Source organism: Equus caballus, chromosome 4 (genome assembly GCF_041296265.1).
Source record: "Equus caballus isolate H_3958 breed thoroughbred chromosome 4, TB-T2T, whole genome shotgun sequence".
Classification (NCBI taxonomy): domain Eukaryota; kingdom Metazoa; phylum Chordata; class Mammalia; order Perissodactyla; family Equidae; genus Equus; species Equus caballus.
The window spans coordinates 92,344,679-92,365,149 of NC_091687.1; the positions used below are offsets into that span (position 1 = coordinate 92,344,679).

The window sequence follows — 20,471 nt, forward strand, 5'->3', positions numbered from 1 at the left end:
AATGAGCACATAGTCCTCTGTGTGCTTCAGCTCTCTATAAAATGTCTGATACAAGTTTGCCATCTTTGGTGTCGGTGTCGCAATCCAATGTACACATCAGGATAGATGCGGAGAGGGCTGATGGCCACTCTGAGTTTATTATAACCAGCGTTTCAATATATACATAGCTTACATCTGTTAAACATACACAGGTGTTCTGGATGAAGTAATTAGCGAATGCCAAGAATTCCTAGTGATTTCTCAAGGAGCCCTCTCTTGGCCTCTGTTTTGATATTATCATGTTGTTGCTGTGCTCCTATATTTTTATCTCAGAGCAGGCAAGGTCTCTTAGGCAACGGTCCCTCTTGCTCCCGATATCGATATCGTTTCTCCATCTGTGCCCCCGGGCGGCCGCCGCCTGGCTTAGGTTGCCCCCCAGGGGGTCTTACCCGTCATTGGCTAACCGGCCTTCTCACCTCCGGGTCACAGTTTGTTGGCAAGCTTTTTCCAGTGATTATTAACCCTTCCTGTGTCAGGGGCGGCTACATTTGGGAGACTCAGTCAAGGAATACATTCACAGGGCCAGGCAGACTTTTTAACACAGTATTTTTCGAACTCTGGGTCATGGCATATTAGCACATCATGAAGTCATTTTAGTGGGCTTTGACCCCACCGTAGAAACTAAGACAGGGCCTTGGTAATGGTGGATTCCTGGTAAATATCTGCTAAAGAATAGATGACTCAGTAATAAAAAGATAAATAACCCAATTACAAAATGAACAAAGGTTCAGAATTGACATTTCTTTAAAGAGGATATACAAATGGTCAATAAACACGTGAAAAGATGTTCAATATCATTAGTCATCAAGGAAATACAAATCAAAACCACAATAAAATATATTAGTTCACATCCACTAGAATGACTATAATTTTTAAAAAGACAGTAATCACAAGTGTTGGCAAGGATGTGGAAAAATCTAAATCTTCATATTGCTACTGGTGGAAATGTAAAATGGTGCAGTTGTCTTGGAAAATAGTCTGGCATTTCCTCAAAAGGTTAAAGATAGAGTTACCATATGACCAGCAATTCCACTCCTAGGTATATATACCCAAGAGAAATGAAAACATACATCCACACAAAAATACACAAATGTTCATACCAGCAATATTCGTAATAGCCAAAAAATGAGAACAACCCAAATGTCCATCAACTGGTGAATAAATAAACAAGATGTGGTATATCCATACAATGGAATATTATTTGGTAATAAAAGAAATGAAGTGCTGCTACGTGCTTGAACATGGATGAACCTTGGAAACGTTAAGTAAAAGAAGCCATTCACAAAAGACAGCATAGTGATGATTCCATTTATATGAACAGGAGTCATAGATGAATGTCCAAAATAGGGAAATCCATAGAGACAGAAAATAGAGTAGTGGTGGCGGTTGGGGTAAGTGTGAAGTCTAATGGATACAGGGTTTCTTTTTGAGGGATAAAAATGTTCTAAATTAATTGTGGTATGATTGCATAACTCTGTGACTATACTAAAAACCGCTGAACTGCCTATATTAAATGGGTGAATTTTATGGTATGTGAACTATATCCCAATAAAGCTGTTATTTTAAAAAATGCCCATGCTTGAGCCCCACCCATGACCATTAAATCAGAGTTTCTGCAGGTGGAGTTTGGCATGGGATGTTTTGTTTATGCTTCCCTGATTAAGCTTTTAATGTATAGCCAGGATGAGAACCACTGGTTTAGACTAACCTCCAAGATCTCTCTCAGTCTCAGAACACCATAAATCCGTGAGTCTAGTGTTTTGTGCCTGTCTCTGAGCAAGCCAATTTAAAGGAGCAAGGGGAAGAGCCGGTGGTCAAACCCTCCCCCCACCTTGATGACAGTCATGATTAATTTCTCTGGCTGTCATCTCTGAGTTAGTAGAAACCCAGAAACCACAATTTTCCTGCAACCAGGAAAAAAAAGAAAAAGATGAATATTGTTCTAAGTCCCAAGCAGAAACTAGGAGAAGAGAAGTTGCTGATATTTCATATATTCACCTTGCAAAGAACACCCTGAGGCCCCTCCCCAGCTCTTTCCCCATTCTGCCTCTGCACAGAATTGTGGACCACTCAGCCTCATCTAGCCAGTCAGGAGCATTGCAAGTTTTTAAATGGTGGAAGAACCGTAGGCAAAGAAAGCAAATGAAAAATTCTTGATTGTGATTATTGAAGGGGGAGACAAATTTCTAAAGAGGAACAATTACTTATTAAATATGAAAAATAGCTACTCATATGATAGTGTGTGATGAAATGTACATGCATGAAAACCATTGAGGGATAGACTTAGTGATGAGTTTTAGCAGTTCCTAGGAGGAAAAAAATAATACTGTAATCAAGATAACTGGACTATCTTATTACTTATTTATGAGGGTTTAGCCAAGATCATTTTAGAAAAAGTTTTTGGAAACCTGACTGAAGAGCCCATCAGAGCGGTACGGTACTACCCCCATTATTTTTGACACAGACAAATTAAACAGATTTTGAAAGGGTTGAAAATTGAACAGTTGTGAAAAGCAGAAGTGATAAATGGAAGCGTCACTGTCACATCTCATAAGAATCAGTTGGTATTATTACAAATCTAGGTAGGTGACCTGACCTTCTTACAACCTTCATCAGTTTGGGCTCTGACAGATAATAGCTAAGTGAACTTTACAGGTTACCTTAACATGTCTCACTTTCTCTACCTATACAACAAAACTAATTAATCCCCACACCAAATAATTTACTCAATTCCCAGTAGCATTGGGTGTAGTCAGACATCATTATTAGGTCTTGTATATAAGTCAAGGTCTAATATGGAAAACAGAAACCACTTCAGGTATTTACATCAAAGAGAATTTAACTTAGGGAATTGGTAATAAAGGTGAATGAGGATCTGAGTGTCAAACAGGAGACATTAAGATAATCCATAGATTGCAACAGCAAAGAGCCACTCTATAGCTGGAATGCCAGAGGGAAGAGGCATTTATTGGAGCACAAAGGCACTGAAAGTAATTTGGGGCCTGGTAGGAGCCAGACCAAGGAGGAGATCCATCTGTTGCTGGAGACATTACCCAAAGCAAAGAGGGAGGGGGATAAATGCCCTGGCTTCTCCTTTCTCTTTGCCTTTCAGGGACCCTCCAAAGCCTCCCATTATCAGTAGCCAGCTGGGAGCCTGGAAAACAGCCTGCAGGGGTCAGCCCCCACCTCCTCCCAATACAGAGCAGAACAAAGGAAAGATACGGATTGGATCTCAGGGCAAACAGGCCTAGGACTTTTAGAGTCCACCCTTTTTGTTACTCTCCATTCTCTCTCTTATACTGATATTTTAAAACTTCGTATTTCTGCTTAAGATAAGGTACTATTCATCATATGAAGGCATTCTCCCCTTCTCCCCAACAAGGCAGAGTCAGTCTCATCAGTCACTGTATTCATCTCAAGTCTAGGATCTCCACAGTCCTTGATGTCAAGTCAGCTGTGATTCTTCATATCTGGTGACCTCTGAACTAAATTGGAAAGTTAATCACTACCAGCTCCTCATATAAAATAGTGAGGGAAGTACCACCTCACACGCATTAGGATGGCTATTATAAAAAAGATTTTTTTTAATTAAAAATTTGAAAAACAAAAAATAGCAAATTTAGGCAAGGATGTGGAGAAATTGGAACCCTTGTGCATTATGGTGAGAATGAAAAATGGTACAGCCACTGTGGAAAACAGTTTGCTAGTTCCTCAAAAAGTTAAACATAAAATGACCGTATGATCCAGCAATTCCACTGCTTTGTATATACCCAAAGGAGTGGAAAGCAGAGACTCAGATACTTGTACACCAGCATTCATGGAAGCATTATTGAGGATAGTCAAAAGGTAGAAACAACCCAAATGTCCATCAACGGATGGATGGATAAGCAATATGTGTATGTACATCCAATAAAATGTTATTCAGCCATAAAAAGGAATCAAATTCTGATACATACTACGACATGGATAAATCTTGGAAATATTGTGCTAAGTAAAATAAGCCAGACACAGAGGACATATATGACTGCACATATATGAGGTATCTAGAATAGGCAAATTCATAGACACAAACTAGAATAGCAGTTACCAGGGACGAGGTGGAGGAGGGACTAGGAAGTTACTGTTTAATGAATTCAAAGTATCCCTTTGGGATGGTGGAAAACTTCTAGAAATAGATAGTGATGTTGGTTGCATAGCATCATGAGTGTACTTAAGGCCATTGAACTGTATACTTAAAAATGGTTTAAATGGTCAATTTTATGTTGTATATATTTTACTACAATAAAAATATATTAGGGGAAGTGGAAAAGAAAAAGAAACCATTGATTAATATATGCATAAAAATGCAAGGCTGCTGCCGTCGCTATTTCTGGAACTGGTCACGAGGCAGTAGGTGGTATTTATCACTTGCTGCTTCTTCCACCCACCCATGTTGCCCTTGCCCTCTGCCAGCACCTCAGCTGGTCAGAGTTCTCTACCTGCTTGTGTTGAACTAAGCCTTTGTTCCTGAAAGAGCTGATTCTTAGCAGTTCCGCCTTTGTTAGCCTGCTGTGCTTTTCCATTATTTTTACCATGTCAGTGGAAATACTAAGAGGGGTCCCAGTGAATCCAGCGTAGTGCTGCCTGCCCTTATTGCATAGAACCAACACACTTCCCCCTTGGCAATTGAAGTCAGTCATCCCAGGTGTCAAAGTAACCCCTTTCTCTGCCTGTTGGTTCAGTATTATAAGCCCCAAATAGCCAGATGTCAATCTCTCCTACCAATTTAATATGGTCATTGTTGTATCTTCTGGTGGAAGCATTCTTGCTTGAGTACCTCTAGACCAGCTTAGCCCAAAGTTGCTGGGGCAAGAGCAGAACCTCTATGAGTGATCTTAATAATGAGGGGAGGGGGCATTCCTATTGTTAGTCCTTGGTTCCAGGACCCATATTTTCTTGTTACTGGAAAAAAAATTAAAAGCCCTATATGTTGGTCTCTGGGTAACAGTACTGGATCCAGCACTCCAGCCTTATAAGTGTTGTCTCCCAACTGGACCATAGCTGAATCCTGCATAGGCCATCTCACCCTTCTGTCAGGCCGGCTTCTCCTGGGGGATTGGGTATCCAGCTAGAGAGGGGAATTCCAGGAGCATGGGCTCTGCCTTACTCCTTTTGCTGTAAAATAGTTTCTTGGCCAGAAATATTGTTGAATAGGAGATCATGATTGTGAATAAGACTTTGAGTAAATCTCCTGACAGTGGTGCTAGTAGGAACATTTCAGACCAGACCAGGAAAGCAATTCCGTACTTAGAGTGGCTTGTTCCAATGTGGGTACAGCACTGCCCGCTCCAAGATGCAAGAATGTGTGAGTCTGGTTCACTGTTTGAGCCAGTCCTTGCCCTTCCCCTGCTCTGTTCTGGGTCACAGGAGAACTGCCCTTCAGGCAGTTTCCTAGGCTCTTGGGGCAGTTATCTCACAGCAGATTCAGCAAGAGGAAGCAATGGTGGAAGATTTGGGGAAGGGGGCAGGGAGAGAGAGGAATGAGTCCAAGTGTATATGTCATGTTATCAAATATAGCCCAAATCTGCAAATTTAATCATTTTGAAACTATTTATGACATTTCTTTCATAAGTGCATTTAGTCTGCTGAAAATGCAATTCTTTCTTTCTTTCTTTCTTTCTTTTGCCTTCCTAAGATTTCAGTGGCTAACAGAACTATGTAAAGACTAAATGGAGGCAATTTTTGGCATCTTTGGCAAAAATCTCTTAAATGCATCTTGTCAGATCGACCTCTTTAAAGATTATAATTGTGTGGTAAAATTCAGCTTAATAGGTTGAACACTCGTCAGTATCCTAGGCTTCTGCATGAGCCTGTTGGCTTACTGATGATAAAGGTGACTCCTCACATGGGGCCAATACCTAAAACACACAGGTTTTGAGTTCTAACTTCTGTTCTTGGCTATGTCAGATAATCTTTGGACAATTAATGAGTGCCTCTTACTTCTGAGTCTCTGTTACTTCACCTTCTCAGGATAATGATTATTCTGCTGCCCATTTCACTCAAAAATGTGTGATGTCTTCATTAAATAATGTGCTTTCATAATAATCAGAAGATGAAGAACAAGTAAAAATTCAGATCTAGAAAGAGGATACAGTATTGGCCCAGATGCTGGGTGGTAGGGATTCTGGCAGTGAGACCCTCTGCGTGGACACTAACCACCTCTGGAACAAGTAACTGTAATACTCTGGTCTGCCAATTTTCCTGAGATTCTTAATACCTCCATTTGAAAGGTTTTCTCATTTGAGGTAGGGTTTTCAATATTTGTTTTTCATTAAAAAGCAAAGATGTTCTTTGGAGAAAATGTAGAAAATTCAGAGAAGCACAGAGCATGATCCAGTCACACGGTTAACATTTTGCTATATAGATATCCAATCATTTTTTGGTTCATATAGATATATAATTATTTTCTTTTTTAATATCATACAGTGCATACAGCTTATTTTACTCAGCTGCATATCATGGCTAAAAATAAGCTATACCAAACATTTTTCTGTGTTCTTAAGAATTTTCTACTATGTAATTTCTAAGACTGCATAATTTTTCATAGTGCAGATACCATAATTTATTTAATAAATTAGAGGGTTTAGAAAAAATCTGTAGTCAGGCAACTAAAGCCATCCCCTTTAGGTTATTGTAACGCATAAAAACTGTCCACCAAGCTCTTTGACACACACAAATCCTTGAAGGAATGGTTTTTTGTGTGAAATAGTTATAGCTGTCAATCATTTATCCTCGATGTCATGGTTTCTGTGCTCTCTCCAGGTTGTTAGGGGGTGATTATGGATTCCTGTCAAATGAGATGTCTGCTATGTATTCAACATGAAGCAGTTTGTATTTTCCTCAGTCTGTTGCTCTCCCGTCGGAGGAAGTTAAGCAAATCTCAGTGAGCCAAAGGGAATTGGGATAGGCATCCGGGCTGGCAGCGCACCGCAGACATGCCCAGGGCCCAGAGATCCCCACACAAGCAGATTAGACTTCTACATAAATACGTTTGTCTTGATTGTCACATTCCACCCAGGGTTACACCTACATGCATAAAAATGGCTCCAAGCCTGTTTTTCAAAGCTGTTTGCCTCCCCTGTTGCTTTTTAACCACCCAGCTCAGAGGCATTTTTTGTGTTATATCTATCAAAAATGATTAAGGGGCTGGGAGAGTTGATATATAAGGACAGATTAAGAAAACTAAATATTTACAACTTGACTGAGTGACAGCCAGGGGGAAGATATTATAACTGTCTGCTGGGCTCAAATCATGGAGGAGACATTGTTTTGCTTTTCCCAGTAACTCAATTTTAGGGATATCTAAATTCAGAAAGTTTTCTGAAGATGACTTCACTTATGCTAATTAGATAATTGTGTCGGAAATTGCATTTAGCTGCTAGTAGCAGAAACTTGGACTAGCAGGGTCTTAAACAAATAAGGTTTCATTTTCTCTCCTACAACATGAAGCCCGGAAGTGTCTTGTCTGGGGTGCATTGCAGCTCCCTGATGTCATCGGTGCACCCATGACCTCCTGTCTTGGCTCCATTGTTCTTAGCATTATTTTCATACTCAAGATCACCTGATGTTTGAAGAAGAGCTTCTGCAGCTTCACTTGCCAAGGCTGTGTTCCAGAAAGGGGGAAGGCAAAAGAGGTCCTTGCCAACTAAGACTGCTTGAAAGAGCTTTCTTGGAAGCCCGTCTACTCCTTTCGGTTTATATTTTTGACCATCACATCTGCAAGAGGGCCTGGGAAATTGAGTAGAGTTTTTTGTTTGTTTTATTTCGTTTTTAAATTGGGCACATTACTGACCCCAATAATATCAGGGTCCTTTTACTAAGAAGGCGTGAGATAATGGATACTGGATAAGCAACTACTAGTTTCTCTCACAGTAACTTGCCTCTTGAAGATTTTGAGCAAAGTCTGGGCTCTGAAACACAATGACATTTGCTCTGATGTTACAAGGCTCCATTTGTGAAACTAACCCCTGAGATCTAATTTATTTACTTCTGATCACTCTTATCCATTTCAATTTATTCATCATAGCATACCTTGAGTTGACACTAAATAAACCAGCCATCTCAACAGACCTAAGAATAATAATAGCTACAACTTACTAGCTTTCACCAAGTTCCGTGCCCTAGGTTATGCGCTTAAGAATATCATCTGAATTATTTGCTTCAAAATACTCCAAGGTCAGGTGGGGGAAGGCTGTGGATCAGGATAGAAGAAATAAGACTTACCTTGAGTTGCTGATAATTAAAGCTGAGCAGGGGCTTATTATACTCTTCTCTCTATGTTTATTATACTCTTCTCTCTATGTTTGTAATTATTGAAATTTTCTCAATGCGGATTTTAAAAATCATCTTATCTACTTCTTACATTACTTGTATGAGGTCAGCACTATTACCCCAGCTAATAGAGCTCAGGGAAGTTGAGCATGATCACACAGCGAGCAAGTGGCAGATTCAGGATTCAGGCCCAGGCTTGTCTGACTTTGAAGCCTGTGCACTATCCCTTTCTACTCAAAGGGAACATGCTTCCCAGACAAGCAGCCTAAATCTAGTTAGAAATGCAGACTCTTGGTCTCACCCGACCTTTTACAAGCCACCCAAGTAAGGTTTGTATGTACATAGAAGGTTCTTGTGCTCCATCTGCTGCACTGCATTGCCATGACTTACCAACTCAGATGATCACTTAGGACTTTCCCTTAAAAATGTAACCTTCTGTTGAGGGGCCTGACCAGTGGCACAGCGGTTAAGTTCTCAGGTTCCTCTTCGGTGGCCTGGGGTTCGCCGGTTCAGATCCCGCACGTGGACATGGCACCACTTGGCAAACCACATATAAAGTAGAGGAAGATGGTCACGGATGTGAGCTCAGGGCCAGTCTTCCTCAGCAAAAAGAGGATTGGCAGCAGAAGTTAGCTCAGGGCTAATCTTCCTCAAAAAAAAAATGTGTATATGTGTATAACCTTCTCTTGAAATAAGAAGACTAATCATGAGTCACTACTTGGTAGTATAAACATTTTTTAATAAGCATTTAATTCACTGCAGTTGTTTCTTTCAACATTGAGTGCCTGCTATGGTGCTGGGCCCTAAATGCCTATGTGTCAATTAAGCATCAGTCTGACTATATGTCAGCTGCTATTAATCACTGCTGTCTTGAAACTTTATTTGGTGTGTTCTACTTAAATAAAGCCCTTGCTTCTGCTCACTTAAGGTGTTTTGAGTTGTAAAAGCCTTGAGACTTACAGAAAACTCTCCAGGTGCCTGTTCCAACCTTCACCAGCATCAGCTCTGCTTACCTACCTGTGTGTAACTTTCCCAACAAGACATTATTTTCCTCCCTAACATCCTCAGTCATCTTTTGTCATTTCAGCCCTCTCTTTTTTGAAAGAAAGAGAGCTGTGGGAATTAGGTGACTGAGTCCCAGCCGTGCCACTCGTGTGTCGTGTAGGCAGGACAGTTAACCTTCTCAGCCTCCATCTCTTCATCTGTGCAGTGGCTGTGCCATGTGGTCTCTAGGGTCCCTTCCGACTTCACCCTTCTGTAACCCCACGTAACTTGATTTTTCAACCCTCCCAAAAGCATTATAAAGACACTGGGCTCTGTGTGAAATCTACCTGATTTTATTTTTCCAGTCAGTAAAAGGATCCTAGCATTAGTTTTTACTGGTTTCTCTTTCCAAGTAATGAATACCTTCATGCTTTATGGTTTATTTGCCTCCGATCATTTTTAGAACAAGTAAATAAGTGAATGAATGAATGAGACCTGTTGTCCATCTCAACTATAGTCTACTTTCTTAAAGAGGCTGGGCCCTCTTTGCTTTTGAACATTTTAAAACATTTTCTAGCTGCCAGATCAACTTGGTTGTTTTATTTATTGTAATAACCTTCAAAGCATGTATATGTTTAACATCCTAAGTTGTTCGTCAACTTTCTAGCAGGAGAAGAGGCAAGGAAAAAACCCACAAGAGAGCAGCCATCGAAGCCATCCCTAGGGACCATCGCTGTATAGGTCAGGCCCAAACTGGTTGTGTTGAAGGTACAAGCTTGAAGGTCACTTCATTCTTCTTCCAAGAGCTCTTATACCAGAGTAATTTTAAGCAGGTATATGATAGTTTTTTCACTAGATTAAACCTAGGAAAAATAACATTCTGTAATATAGTGATTATAACAACCACGTTGCTAGACATGCCTTAAAAAGTGTTCTCACTCCTCTCTTTTCCATGCTGTATGTGAAGTGTGTTTCTGATTTGTTTTTCAGGGCAGCCTTTGGCAAGGAGTCAGAAGTTCTTATCGGGAACCTGGGTGATAAATTAATCCCTCCACAAGACATCCTCCGTGATGTCAGTGACCTCAAAGCCTTGGCCAACATGCATGAAAGCCTGGAATGGTTAGCAGGTCGAACAAAGTCAGCTTTCTCCAATCTTTCCACATCCCAGAGTAAGTATCTAGTCAGGCAGCTATGGTGGGGACAGCTGAGGATCTGAGGACTGAGTGCTGTCATTTGAAATGTGTGTGTGTATACGTGTCACCATATGGGGGACATGTCCAAGTTGTCAGAAGATTCTTGCAAGAATTCTGCTTATGCTGCACCTCCCATATTTTGTGATTCTGCAAAAGGAAGTAATCTTGGCTTCTCTATGTGGGGCATGGGGGCCAAAAAGGTCCACGCTAACATAGCTTGATATTAAACCTTAGAAACAAAATTGTGTGAGAATGAACCACTATGTCTCAAGCACAGAAAGTCACACATTTCGTCCTCCTTACAACTTCTCAAGGGTAGAAACTGTGTCTCGGAGCTCAGAGCTGAGCACATGGTTGACGTTTTCATTTTAACTGATGTAAAGCTAATGAAGAGGTGTCTAAAAAGAGAATGATAGAAGTGATTAAGGTGCTAGAAAATAGAGACAATGAGAAAAACAATTATTCTGGAAAAGAGATTGCTGAGAGATAATTATAGATTTCAGGGAAATTAAGGAATAGGATATGAAATAATGAGAAACCTTTTCCAATCAAGGACCAATGACTCAGAGAAAAATAATTTGAAAAACTTTAGGACACAAACTTTATTCAATAACTATAAAATAAATATTTTGTAAAAGCATTAGTTTAGAAGTATGTGTTAGGCAGTTAAAAACAGAGGCAAAGAAAAAGTGATATGAAGAAGGAAGAAAGGAGATGGTAGATTTGAGTGCATGGAAACAGAATGGAAAAAAGAAAAATAACAACAAGAACATGAAAGAAACAAAGTCAGCTCTGAACTTAATACTCGAGTCAATTGTTAGAATATTATTAGAAAGAAAATGCTTATATTATTTGGACTGTGAACTTCAGAGTAAGTTATGGATTGTCATTGTCTTTTGAAAAGTTATTACCTGATTAACTGCGGTTTCCAGTCTAGAGATGGAAGAAGTGTGGATGAAATTCACAGGGGTAAATTACTCCCTGAAATACAGGCCACACAGGCAGAGTTTAGGAGTCCCTTGAATGCTCAGTACCTACGTTCTAATGCTGATTATGTGGCCATCCTTAGGGTCAATAGGGGTTGGGGAAAATGGACAGTAGGAGGCGGGCTTTTGAGCGAGATTATATGATCTGCTTCAGGAGTCTTCTTAAAATATTACTTTTTATTTATATACTTTTATTTTTATACTTTTTATTTAAAATGTTACTTTTTATCTGATAAAATTATACATGTTTATTCTCAGAAACCTATAAGAATAAAAATGTATCCACCTATTAAGGATAGTTTGGGCACAGTAAGGGATCTGAGCAGACTCTGCATGAGTAGGTTTCCTTGAAAGGCCCTCAACTTTATAGTCTGTCATAGCACACAGTCTGTCACAAGCAGTAGTCTAAATTACCCATTTTATCTCCCAGACTCACCCCACTCCTCCAAAAATAAAAAAGTCAGAGAGAACTAATTTCCCTTTTGCTAATTGCAAAATAAACAGCTCTGAAAAGAGATCAGATGCCTGTTTTCTTGGTTTCCTTTGACTTTTGCAAATGCAGGGGCTGCTTGGGTAGGTTTATTAGTGATGATTGAAAGGCGTCCTTGTTTTGTGGGCCACCAATGTCTAATATTTAATAATGCAATCTCTTATTTCTGGTGGCCCAACATTCCAGTTTTCTATTCTGTCTATGCCTAAAAGGGCTCTACAAAGTGAGAAAGTGCATAACCTCTATAGCAAGCCACTGAGTGGTTCACACAGAAGTGATTCACACAGGCTAACCTGGCATAGGCTGTTTTCAAAAACAAAGATGCTCTCTGAGTTGTGCTCAGCTTTGTAATTGCACAATTTAGTTGTTGTGTTCATGTCACTAAGAGTACCGAGTATAGTTGATGTCTAATTCATGTCTTTAATCATCTCCGTTATTCTGACATCTCTTCTACCATGCCCGTTAATACTTTGTCTCATGTGCTCAGTTCCATTTTATAATATAAGTTGTACCCTCTCAGTTCCTCTCAGGATGATTATTCCGCCCAGTGAGTGATTTAAGTGACTGTCAGCATTTTGACGATCAGTGCAAAACCCAGGGGAACCGTAATCACTACTTATGTTGTCTTTGGTAAAACAAAGCATCAAGCAAACCTGGTTTATTCTGCTAACAACAAGCCTAGCTCTTACACACTCGTCTGTTCTTTGAATTCCCAGGAGCGATGCCCATTGATGTTTATAATTTGAACAAAGCAGGGAATTTTCTGATAATGGGTTACTTTGATTGCTCCATGTCAGTGTGACTCTAGAAAGGGAATAAGGGACAGCTCTTTATTATTCTTTTGAAAAGTGAACCAAATGATTACCTCAACAAAAGTGTTTCCAAGTCTGGAGCCTAGATAGCGTGAAGAAAATGCCAGCCTTTTATCTAGCACTCATGGATACTCAGCAGGATGGGAAGAAATTAAGAAAAGAAGGTTTTAGGTTCATTTCTTGTTCCACATCCTGTTGACTATTTAGTATGGTAAATGCCATGTTGTATTATAATTAAGAAGCTATTAGTGTAATGGAATGGAGGAAGTTTGCAGAAAATTATTTTCATAGTAGAATATCTCTTCAAATATTACAGCAGAATTCATCCACCTGAAACATTTCATGTCATACTGAAGACAGTATTGCGTTTTAGTGGCAGGGCATGGTTGGCCATTTGTCCAGGAGACAAGAGTTAACCAGTTTTTTAAAGATAATTTTTCCATCTCTTTTAGCATTTGCTTAAGTGTCACTCTGTCTTCTTTACACTTAAAAAAGTCTCCTCACCTCATATAGATCCTGATTACACCAAAGCCACTGCTTTTACTTTCGTCCTACTATAGTCCATGATTCCTGCTCCATTTCTTCTGATATTCCCCCCATCCCACTGCCACCCTCAATCTTCCTTATACCCGTTCTCCTTGAGATTCTTTCCACTGAAAGGCACAGACTACTTGAAGGAAAAAGAATGCATTGGTTCATAAAACTGGTAAATCAAAAGACTTCAGGTGTGGCTGGATCCAGAAGTTCACAAGTTAAACATCACAGACATGCTTACATATCTGCTCTCTCTCTCTCCCCATTTCTCTATCCCTTGTTATTTTCTCCTTCTTGCTTTCCATCTCAGGTAAGAGCTTTCCATATGGCAACAACCTTGAACACCAGCAGACCCAGAATTATTTCATCCAGAACAAAAAGAGCATTTTTGCCAAGAAGTCCAGAAACAGTCCTGGAGAGGACTTGGATTAACCCAGCTTGACCTTCTTTCATGGTCTCTCTGGTTCTCCTTGTACATGCCTTGTTTTCTAGCTTTGTCTTTCTCCCCACCCACAACTCTGTCTCTGTCTCCCACTCCCACTCCTAGAATTCCTTTATGTTCAGATGTGCTTTCAGTGCAAGGAAGTTGAGCAGGATCATATTTAGCATTGGGCATTCAAGGTTTATATGTATTTTCCCCTGTTGATCAAAATTTCAACCTTATAGTAACGGCACAAAATAATATCATCCTTTGTAATAACTGCTGTTTGTAAAAATCCTGGGTAAGAACTCTGAGATAAACTGCTATGGTTAAGAAAATTCTCAGCAAAATGTGACCTACATAAAAATCGTTGGGGTGTATTCAATTTGAACATTAATGATTTTCTTTTGTATTTTATCCTTTCATTTTAGGGATATGTTACTTTTAAAAATAGACCAGAGAGAACTGGAAGGGAGCCCAAGGGCTTACTTTGTCTACATTGCTTCCTCGGGGGAGCCCTCCTCTCTTTCTTGGATTCTGTAAAAAAATCTCCAGGATTAGAGATTCTGAAACTTCCTTGATTATGTATTCTACTCTTTAAACAACTTTGCAATCTAGGAGGTCATCTTTTTTTTTTATTAAAGTCCCTTTGCTTCAATCTAAACCTCTTTCCTCTGTCCTATTCTTCAGAAATTAAATGTTGAATTTTGTCTATAAAATACTCTAATGGATCTGAAAAAATTCCCCTGGCCCTTCCCTGCCCATCTCTGAATATTAAAGACTTTTGGCCTAACAGCCCCAGTCTCTGAGTCAAGGACAACCAGATCTAACAGAATTAGGAGCCCAGACCAGGCCCAAGTTCATTCGCACTCTCTTGGATGGTGATTTGACTCTTCGCCTTTGTGAATGTGGGCCCTATTGTAGCTTCCTTTGACACCAGGCTTATCCACCACTGGCTCACTCAGTTCCCATTACTGAAGTTCTTGCTGAGCCCACATACATGGATAATGAAAAGTAATAAAAGTCGTACCCTAGTCTTCTTCAGTCTGAGAAACCACAAAGTTAAACATCCCTCTAACTTCCAAGGCAAATAGATCTCCTAATTGTGGTTCCTGGAATTGGTTTAGGAATTGCAGTACTAGTTATACAATTATTTATATACAGTTGTCCCTCAGTATCCTTGGGGGATTGGTTCCAGGACTACCCCCCCGCCATACCAAAATCCTTCGATGCTCAAGTCCCTTATATAAAATGGCGTAGTATTTGCATATAACCTACACACATCCCCCTGTATACTTTAAATCATCTCTAGATTACTTAAAATACCTAATACAATATAAATGCTATGTAAATAGTTACTATACCATGTTGTTCAAGCAATAATGACAAGAAACAAAAGCTTGTACATGCTCAGTATAGACGAAACCATCATAGGCCTTTCCATCCGAGGTTAGTTGAATCCATGAATACAGAACCTGCAGATATGGAGGGCGGACTGTATATCTTATTTTTATTGTGGTAAGAAATATATAACATAAAATATACCATCCTAACCATTTTTAAGTATACAGTACAGTAGTGTTAACTAAATTATTGTATAACAGATATTCAGAATTTTTTAATCGTGCACAGCTGAAACTCTATACCTATTGAACAACTTCCCCTTACCCTTCTCCCCGAGCCCCTGGTGACCATTTTCTACTTCCTGTTTCTATGAGAGTTTGACTGCTTTAGATACCCTCATAAAAGTACAATCATACAGTGTTTGTCTTTTTGTGACTGACTTATTTTACTTTGCATAATGTTTGCAAGATTCATCCATGTTGTAATAAATGACAGGATTTCCTTCTTTTTTTAAGGCTGAATAATATTCCATTGTATGTATATACCACATTTTCTATATCCATCCACTTGTCGATGGACATTTAGGTTGCTTCCACCTCTTAGCTATTGTGAATAATGCTGCAGTGAACATGAGCGTGCAAATTATACATCTGTCTTAAAGTAGAATTATTGCTAGGGATTTGGAAATCATCTGGTCCAACGCAGTTATTTTGCACATGAGGAAGTTACGGGCTCAGAGTGATCACGCTGCATGTCTGTGCCTGAACTGAGATGGGAGCAAGTCTTTAAATTCCCAGTTTAATTTTCTCTCTACTACGTCATTGCCTTGACCAGTACTAAGGTACAGCACTAGCAGGTTCATTCATACCATATTCCTATTAAACCATCCAGGAGGGTCATCGTAATTTAATGGACATACTTCAATGCCTACAGTTAACTTGTAATCATTTTTGATCATCATTTTCTGTGTGTAACAAGAACGGCTATGCTTTAAATATATGGGATTATTGCACATACCCCTTTTGAATTTTATCTTAGTTGTGATGAAATGTTTCCCTAATTTGTCACTCTCTGTTTTTGTTTTGCAAGTATTTTCTCAATTAGGAACTCCACCTGTCTTGTTATCATGTTATATAATATATTTTAGATACTGTAGTGTCCTATACAGTAGCTACTTGCTTTGTGTAGCTGTTTAAATTTAAATTAATTAAAATTAAATGAAACTAAAAATTCAGTTCTTCGGTTACACTAGCCACATTTCAGATGCTCAGTGGCTACTGTGTTGGATAGCACAGTTACAGAACATTTCCATCATCACAGAAAGTTCTGCTGGACAGTGCTGGAGATCATCACCTAGGTCATTGATAAAGCTTTAAAATAATGCCCATCCAGATACTGAGCCTTTGAAACACACTTTAAATGTCCACAAGTCATATCAAGACAGGGATAACGACAGCTTCCATTCTCCAGCCCCCAAATTCCCTGATAGAGAAGTAGATTTTAGGCCTAGCATTATCCAAAATTTTTTCTATTGATGCTAGAGGGAAAAGGAATTATTGGTTAAATACACTGAGAAACATTAGATTAGAGAACATTAAATATAATTCCTGCATACAATAAAACTTCTACAGTCCTTACTGTGTTAATGGGGCAATTACAGCAATGCCATGTTTCCCAAACTTATCAGTGGAATTCTCTGGCCTCAGAGCATCTCACAGGAGTTTTCTTCCTTAGAACAACTTCTGGAAAACACTGTCTTGTGCTATGTCTTTATAATTTGTCAGTATGTTTTATTTCTCCCAACACAGTCAGGCACAGGGCAGGACAGATGCTTCACTATTGCAGGAATGTAATTTTATATTATTGGCAAATTTGCACGCCATCAGATGACTTCTGTTGCATTTGGGTTATTTGATTATTTGACTTTTTTATAATTATTTTTAGAAATGTTCAAGTCGACTAATATAAAAAAACTATGGTTTCCTTTTTGCTTGTTTCAAACTTGGGTACTATACTGACCCTTTTCCAGTCCTTGCACTTTCTTCACAATTCCCAAAGAGTCTAGCTACTGATATAATTTCTCACCTTAATTCATTGACGAATGCTAATATATTCATTGTGGGGCTCCTGGGATTGATTTTTTTAAATAAAATTTTAATTTTACAAGAGTTTTAGATTTAGAGTAAAGTTGCAAAGTTAGTGCAGAGTTCCTGTGTATCTCGTACCCAGTTTCCTCGGTTGTTAACATCTTACATTTCTCACAACTAATGAACCAATCTTGCTACATTATTATTAATGAAGTCTATCCTTTATTCAAATTTTCTTGGTTTTTACCTAATGTCTCTTTTCTATTCGAGGATCTCCTGTACGATGTCGTAATACATCTTTATGTCTTTATGTCTCTTTAGGCTCATCTAGACGGTGACAGTTTCCTAGGCTTTCCTTGTTTTTGTTGACCTTGATAGTTTAGAGGAATACTGGTGGAGTATTTTGTAGAATGTCCTTCAATATGGGTTTGTTTGATGTCTTTTTATGATTAGACTGGGCTTATTGGTTTGGGGAAGGAAAACCACAGAGATAAAGTTCCATTCTTATCACATTGTATCAAGGATAACTCCTATCAACATGACTTATCACTGATCGCATTCTGGGATTGATTTTTCTGCCTCCAATTCATGTAGTCCTCACTAGACAGTTGTTTCTGAATTCTAGATCAACCCTCCGCTTTTCCACCACAAGTTGCTTTTGTCTGTTTATATTTCTAAGTGACTGTTTTTTAACATGATGAATGCCTGATGTTTGGACAAGTTGAATAGATGCTTAAAAAAAATAGTTGTGCACCTTAAACAATTATGCAGTGATATGGATTATAATATTGTGGGTTTGAAAGGCTCTGTGTGGGAGGAGCTGTTTTTCTACCCTGAGCCACTTCATTAGGTCCTGTAGCTACTTGTTCATGGCCACATATGTTAAACAGTCCTTAATAAATGTACACAACCATGTTAATTTCAGACACAGCCATGCTGAGATTAAAAGAGTTATCTGAATTTTCTTTACTAAAAATAAAGTTATTTTAATCCATTTTCATTAGGATCTAAAGTGCGATGTTGACTCAAAACCTGTTTACAAGTGAAACTTGCTTCCTGAGAAACGTCCTTTTGGAGTAGTCATTCTCAAACTTGGCTGCACATCAGCTGTAGTCAGTTGAGGAGCTTTAAAAATACTGCTGCTGGAAAAAAATACTGATGTTAGGCCCCACTCCCAAAGATTTCCATTAAATTGTTTGCAGATGTGTCCTGGGCATCTCCAAACCAATCAAATCCAAGGTTGAGAGCCACTGTTCTAAAGGAATGGTTCTCAAGCTTGGCTTATATTAGAATCACCTACCTATTGAGCTTTGGTCAGACTCTCTGGGGGAGATGCTCAGACTACTGTGCTTCTTAGCATCTCCTCAGGGGTTTCGACAAATAGCCAAGATTGAGGACCACTGATTTAGGGCCCCTCAAAATTTCTTCTTTAATTTCTGTAGCTCTTTCTATTTGGGAAATGCTTTGTGGTTATTTTGCCAGTTCTTCTGTTCTCAAAGGCTTGGGATTAACATGACTTACCATTTTATGGACAAGAACACCAGACACAGAGATGTGGCACTTCATGTCTGTGCCAGATTCAAGACAATGACCCACTTCTGCTTAACAGTTTTTTAGTTAGCCAAACTGTCCCCCAAATCTGATTAAAAATAATAACATTCCATTTACCCTTTCCAAGACAGCTGAATGAGAAGGGCACAAGGAATCAGTGTCTCTCTTAACACAAAAGGCTGTGATTGCCAAACCAATTAAATGAACGTGGAAGTGTTTACAAGTTAATTATATCATTGAAATAAAGACGGAAAAGGCCCAGGTGTCTGTACCTCCCCCACGTCCATGGCTCTGTGGCATACTAGGAGGCCTTTATGCATTTCCTACTATGATTTAACATTTTCTGGAAGGTGGAATATGAATTCTCCCATGCTAGAGCTCCCTATTATGGGCTTTTTCCGCCTTAATGGTAAATGAAAGATAAAATGCAGACCCTCTCTGCTGTTTATTTCTCTGCCTTGACGCAAATGAGAATAAAAATATCCCTAGCCAAGATCTCATGGGACATTGTCCTATTTCAGCTTTGCTTTTGTCAAACCATTAAGCCAGAATTTTCCCTGTCATAATTTCATCTGATTATTTTTAATTAAAACTCAGTGCGTGGTAATTCCTCTCCTGCTTCGGTATTTACAAGTTTCAAATATTTATAGACTGTTATCAGACAGCTCCTCCTCAGGCATTGCTTAGCCTAACTACATATTTAGTTTGTCTAATCATCTTTCTGAGGGTAGGCTCTCTATGCCGTAATCATTTTCTGGTCTTATTAGTTGTCATTTTCTTAAGCTGCCTCTCATTCTGTGGCTTCGTTCTTATTGTTCTCCTTCCTCTGTTGGTGATAGCTTCCAAATTCATTGTCATTCACTAATTTCATGATCATGCTGTTTACTGAGAAAATTGAATTACCATTGGTAGCATATCTTGTTTGTGAGTTTCCTGCCCACGGTCCAACTCTGAATTTGTTTTGATCTTATCTAATTGAGACTACCTGTACTTTTGAGCCTTTATCACTTTTTAAAATGTCCAAATGTATTTCTATGTTGTACCCAATTTGACAACTTAATCAAGTTTTGTAGGAGTAAAAACTCTAAATGATAATTTTATGATGATTCACTTGTGTTCATTTTCGGTGTTAATTGCACTCATTATTTACAAACTGATTGAAATTTATCTTCATGAAGAAAGAATTGTATGGAAAGTCCCTGTGCTCAGGGTGTTCACCTGATTGTTCTTAGGACTCTTTTGAAACCCTTATTGTTACTAACAATGGAGATGCTGGTAATTCTCTCATTTTATAAGGAAAAACATCCAGACCCCTCTAGCTGCTTCTCCACATTAATGTACCATGCACTATTACTATTACGTATCATCCAAGCTTCAGGCTGACCCATGGGGTTCCCTTGTTCCTTTGTTTTTAGTGCATTTTAAATACTGATACACAGGGGTTAGTCCCCTTTTTCAACATTTCTACTCTATTTTTTTCCCTTTCCTCTCATTGAGTACCCTCACCTGGCTCCTAAATCATGGTCGTTTTGCCTCTTCCTAAACATCTGTGTTTTTCTTTTAATTCATAGAATCTTTCCGCTGCTTCTTCTTTAGGCTAGGAGGTGTATAGCACATATCTGACTCTGAAGTCAGGCACACTTGGGGACAAATCAAGCAAGTTATTGTATCACCATAGGGAAATTATTCAGCCTTTTTGAGCTAAACAGGTCTCCTTACC

At 39.0% G+C, this 20,471-nt stretch overlaps 1 protein-coding gene across 3 annotated transcripts in view; it reads left to right on the top strand.

Annotated features, from left to right (window-relative positions):
- The window catches only part of EXOC4 (exocyst complex component 4), a 738,285-nt gene that overhangs the window by 615,180 nt on the left and 102,634 nt on the right, over nt 1–20,471 (top strand). For all 3 annotated transcript variants that reach the window (XR_011438236.1, XM_023640178.2, XM_005609413.4), the window contains one exon: nt 10,324–10,502. Coding sequence is in view for 2 of the 3 variants with exons in the window: in XM_023640178.2 (XP_023495946.2) it covers nt 10,324–10,502 (179 nt within the window). In the remaining variant the exon portion in view is untranslated. The remainder of the gene's footprint in view (nt 1–10,323; nt 10,503–20,471) is intronic.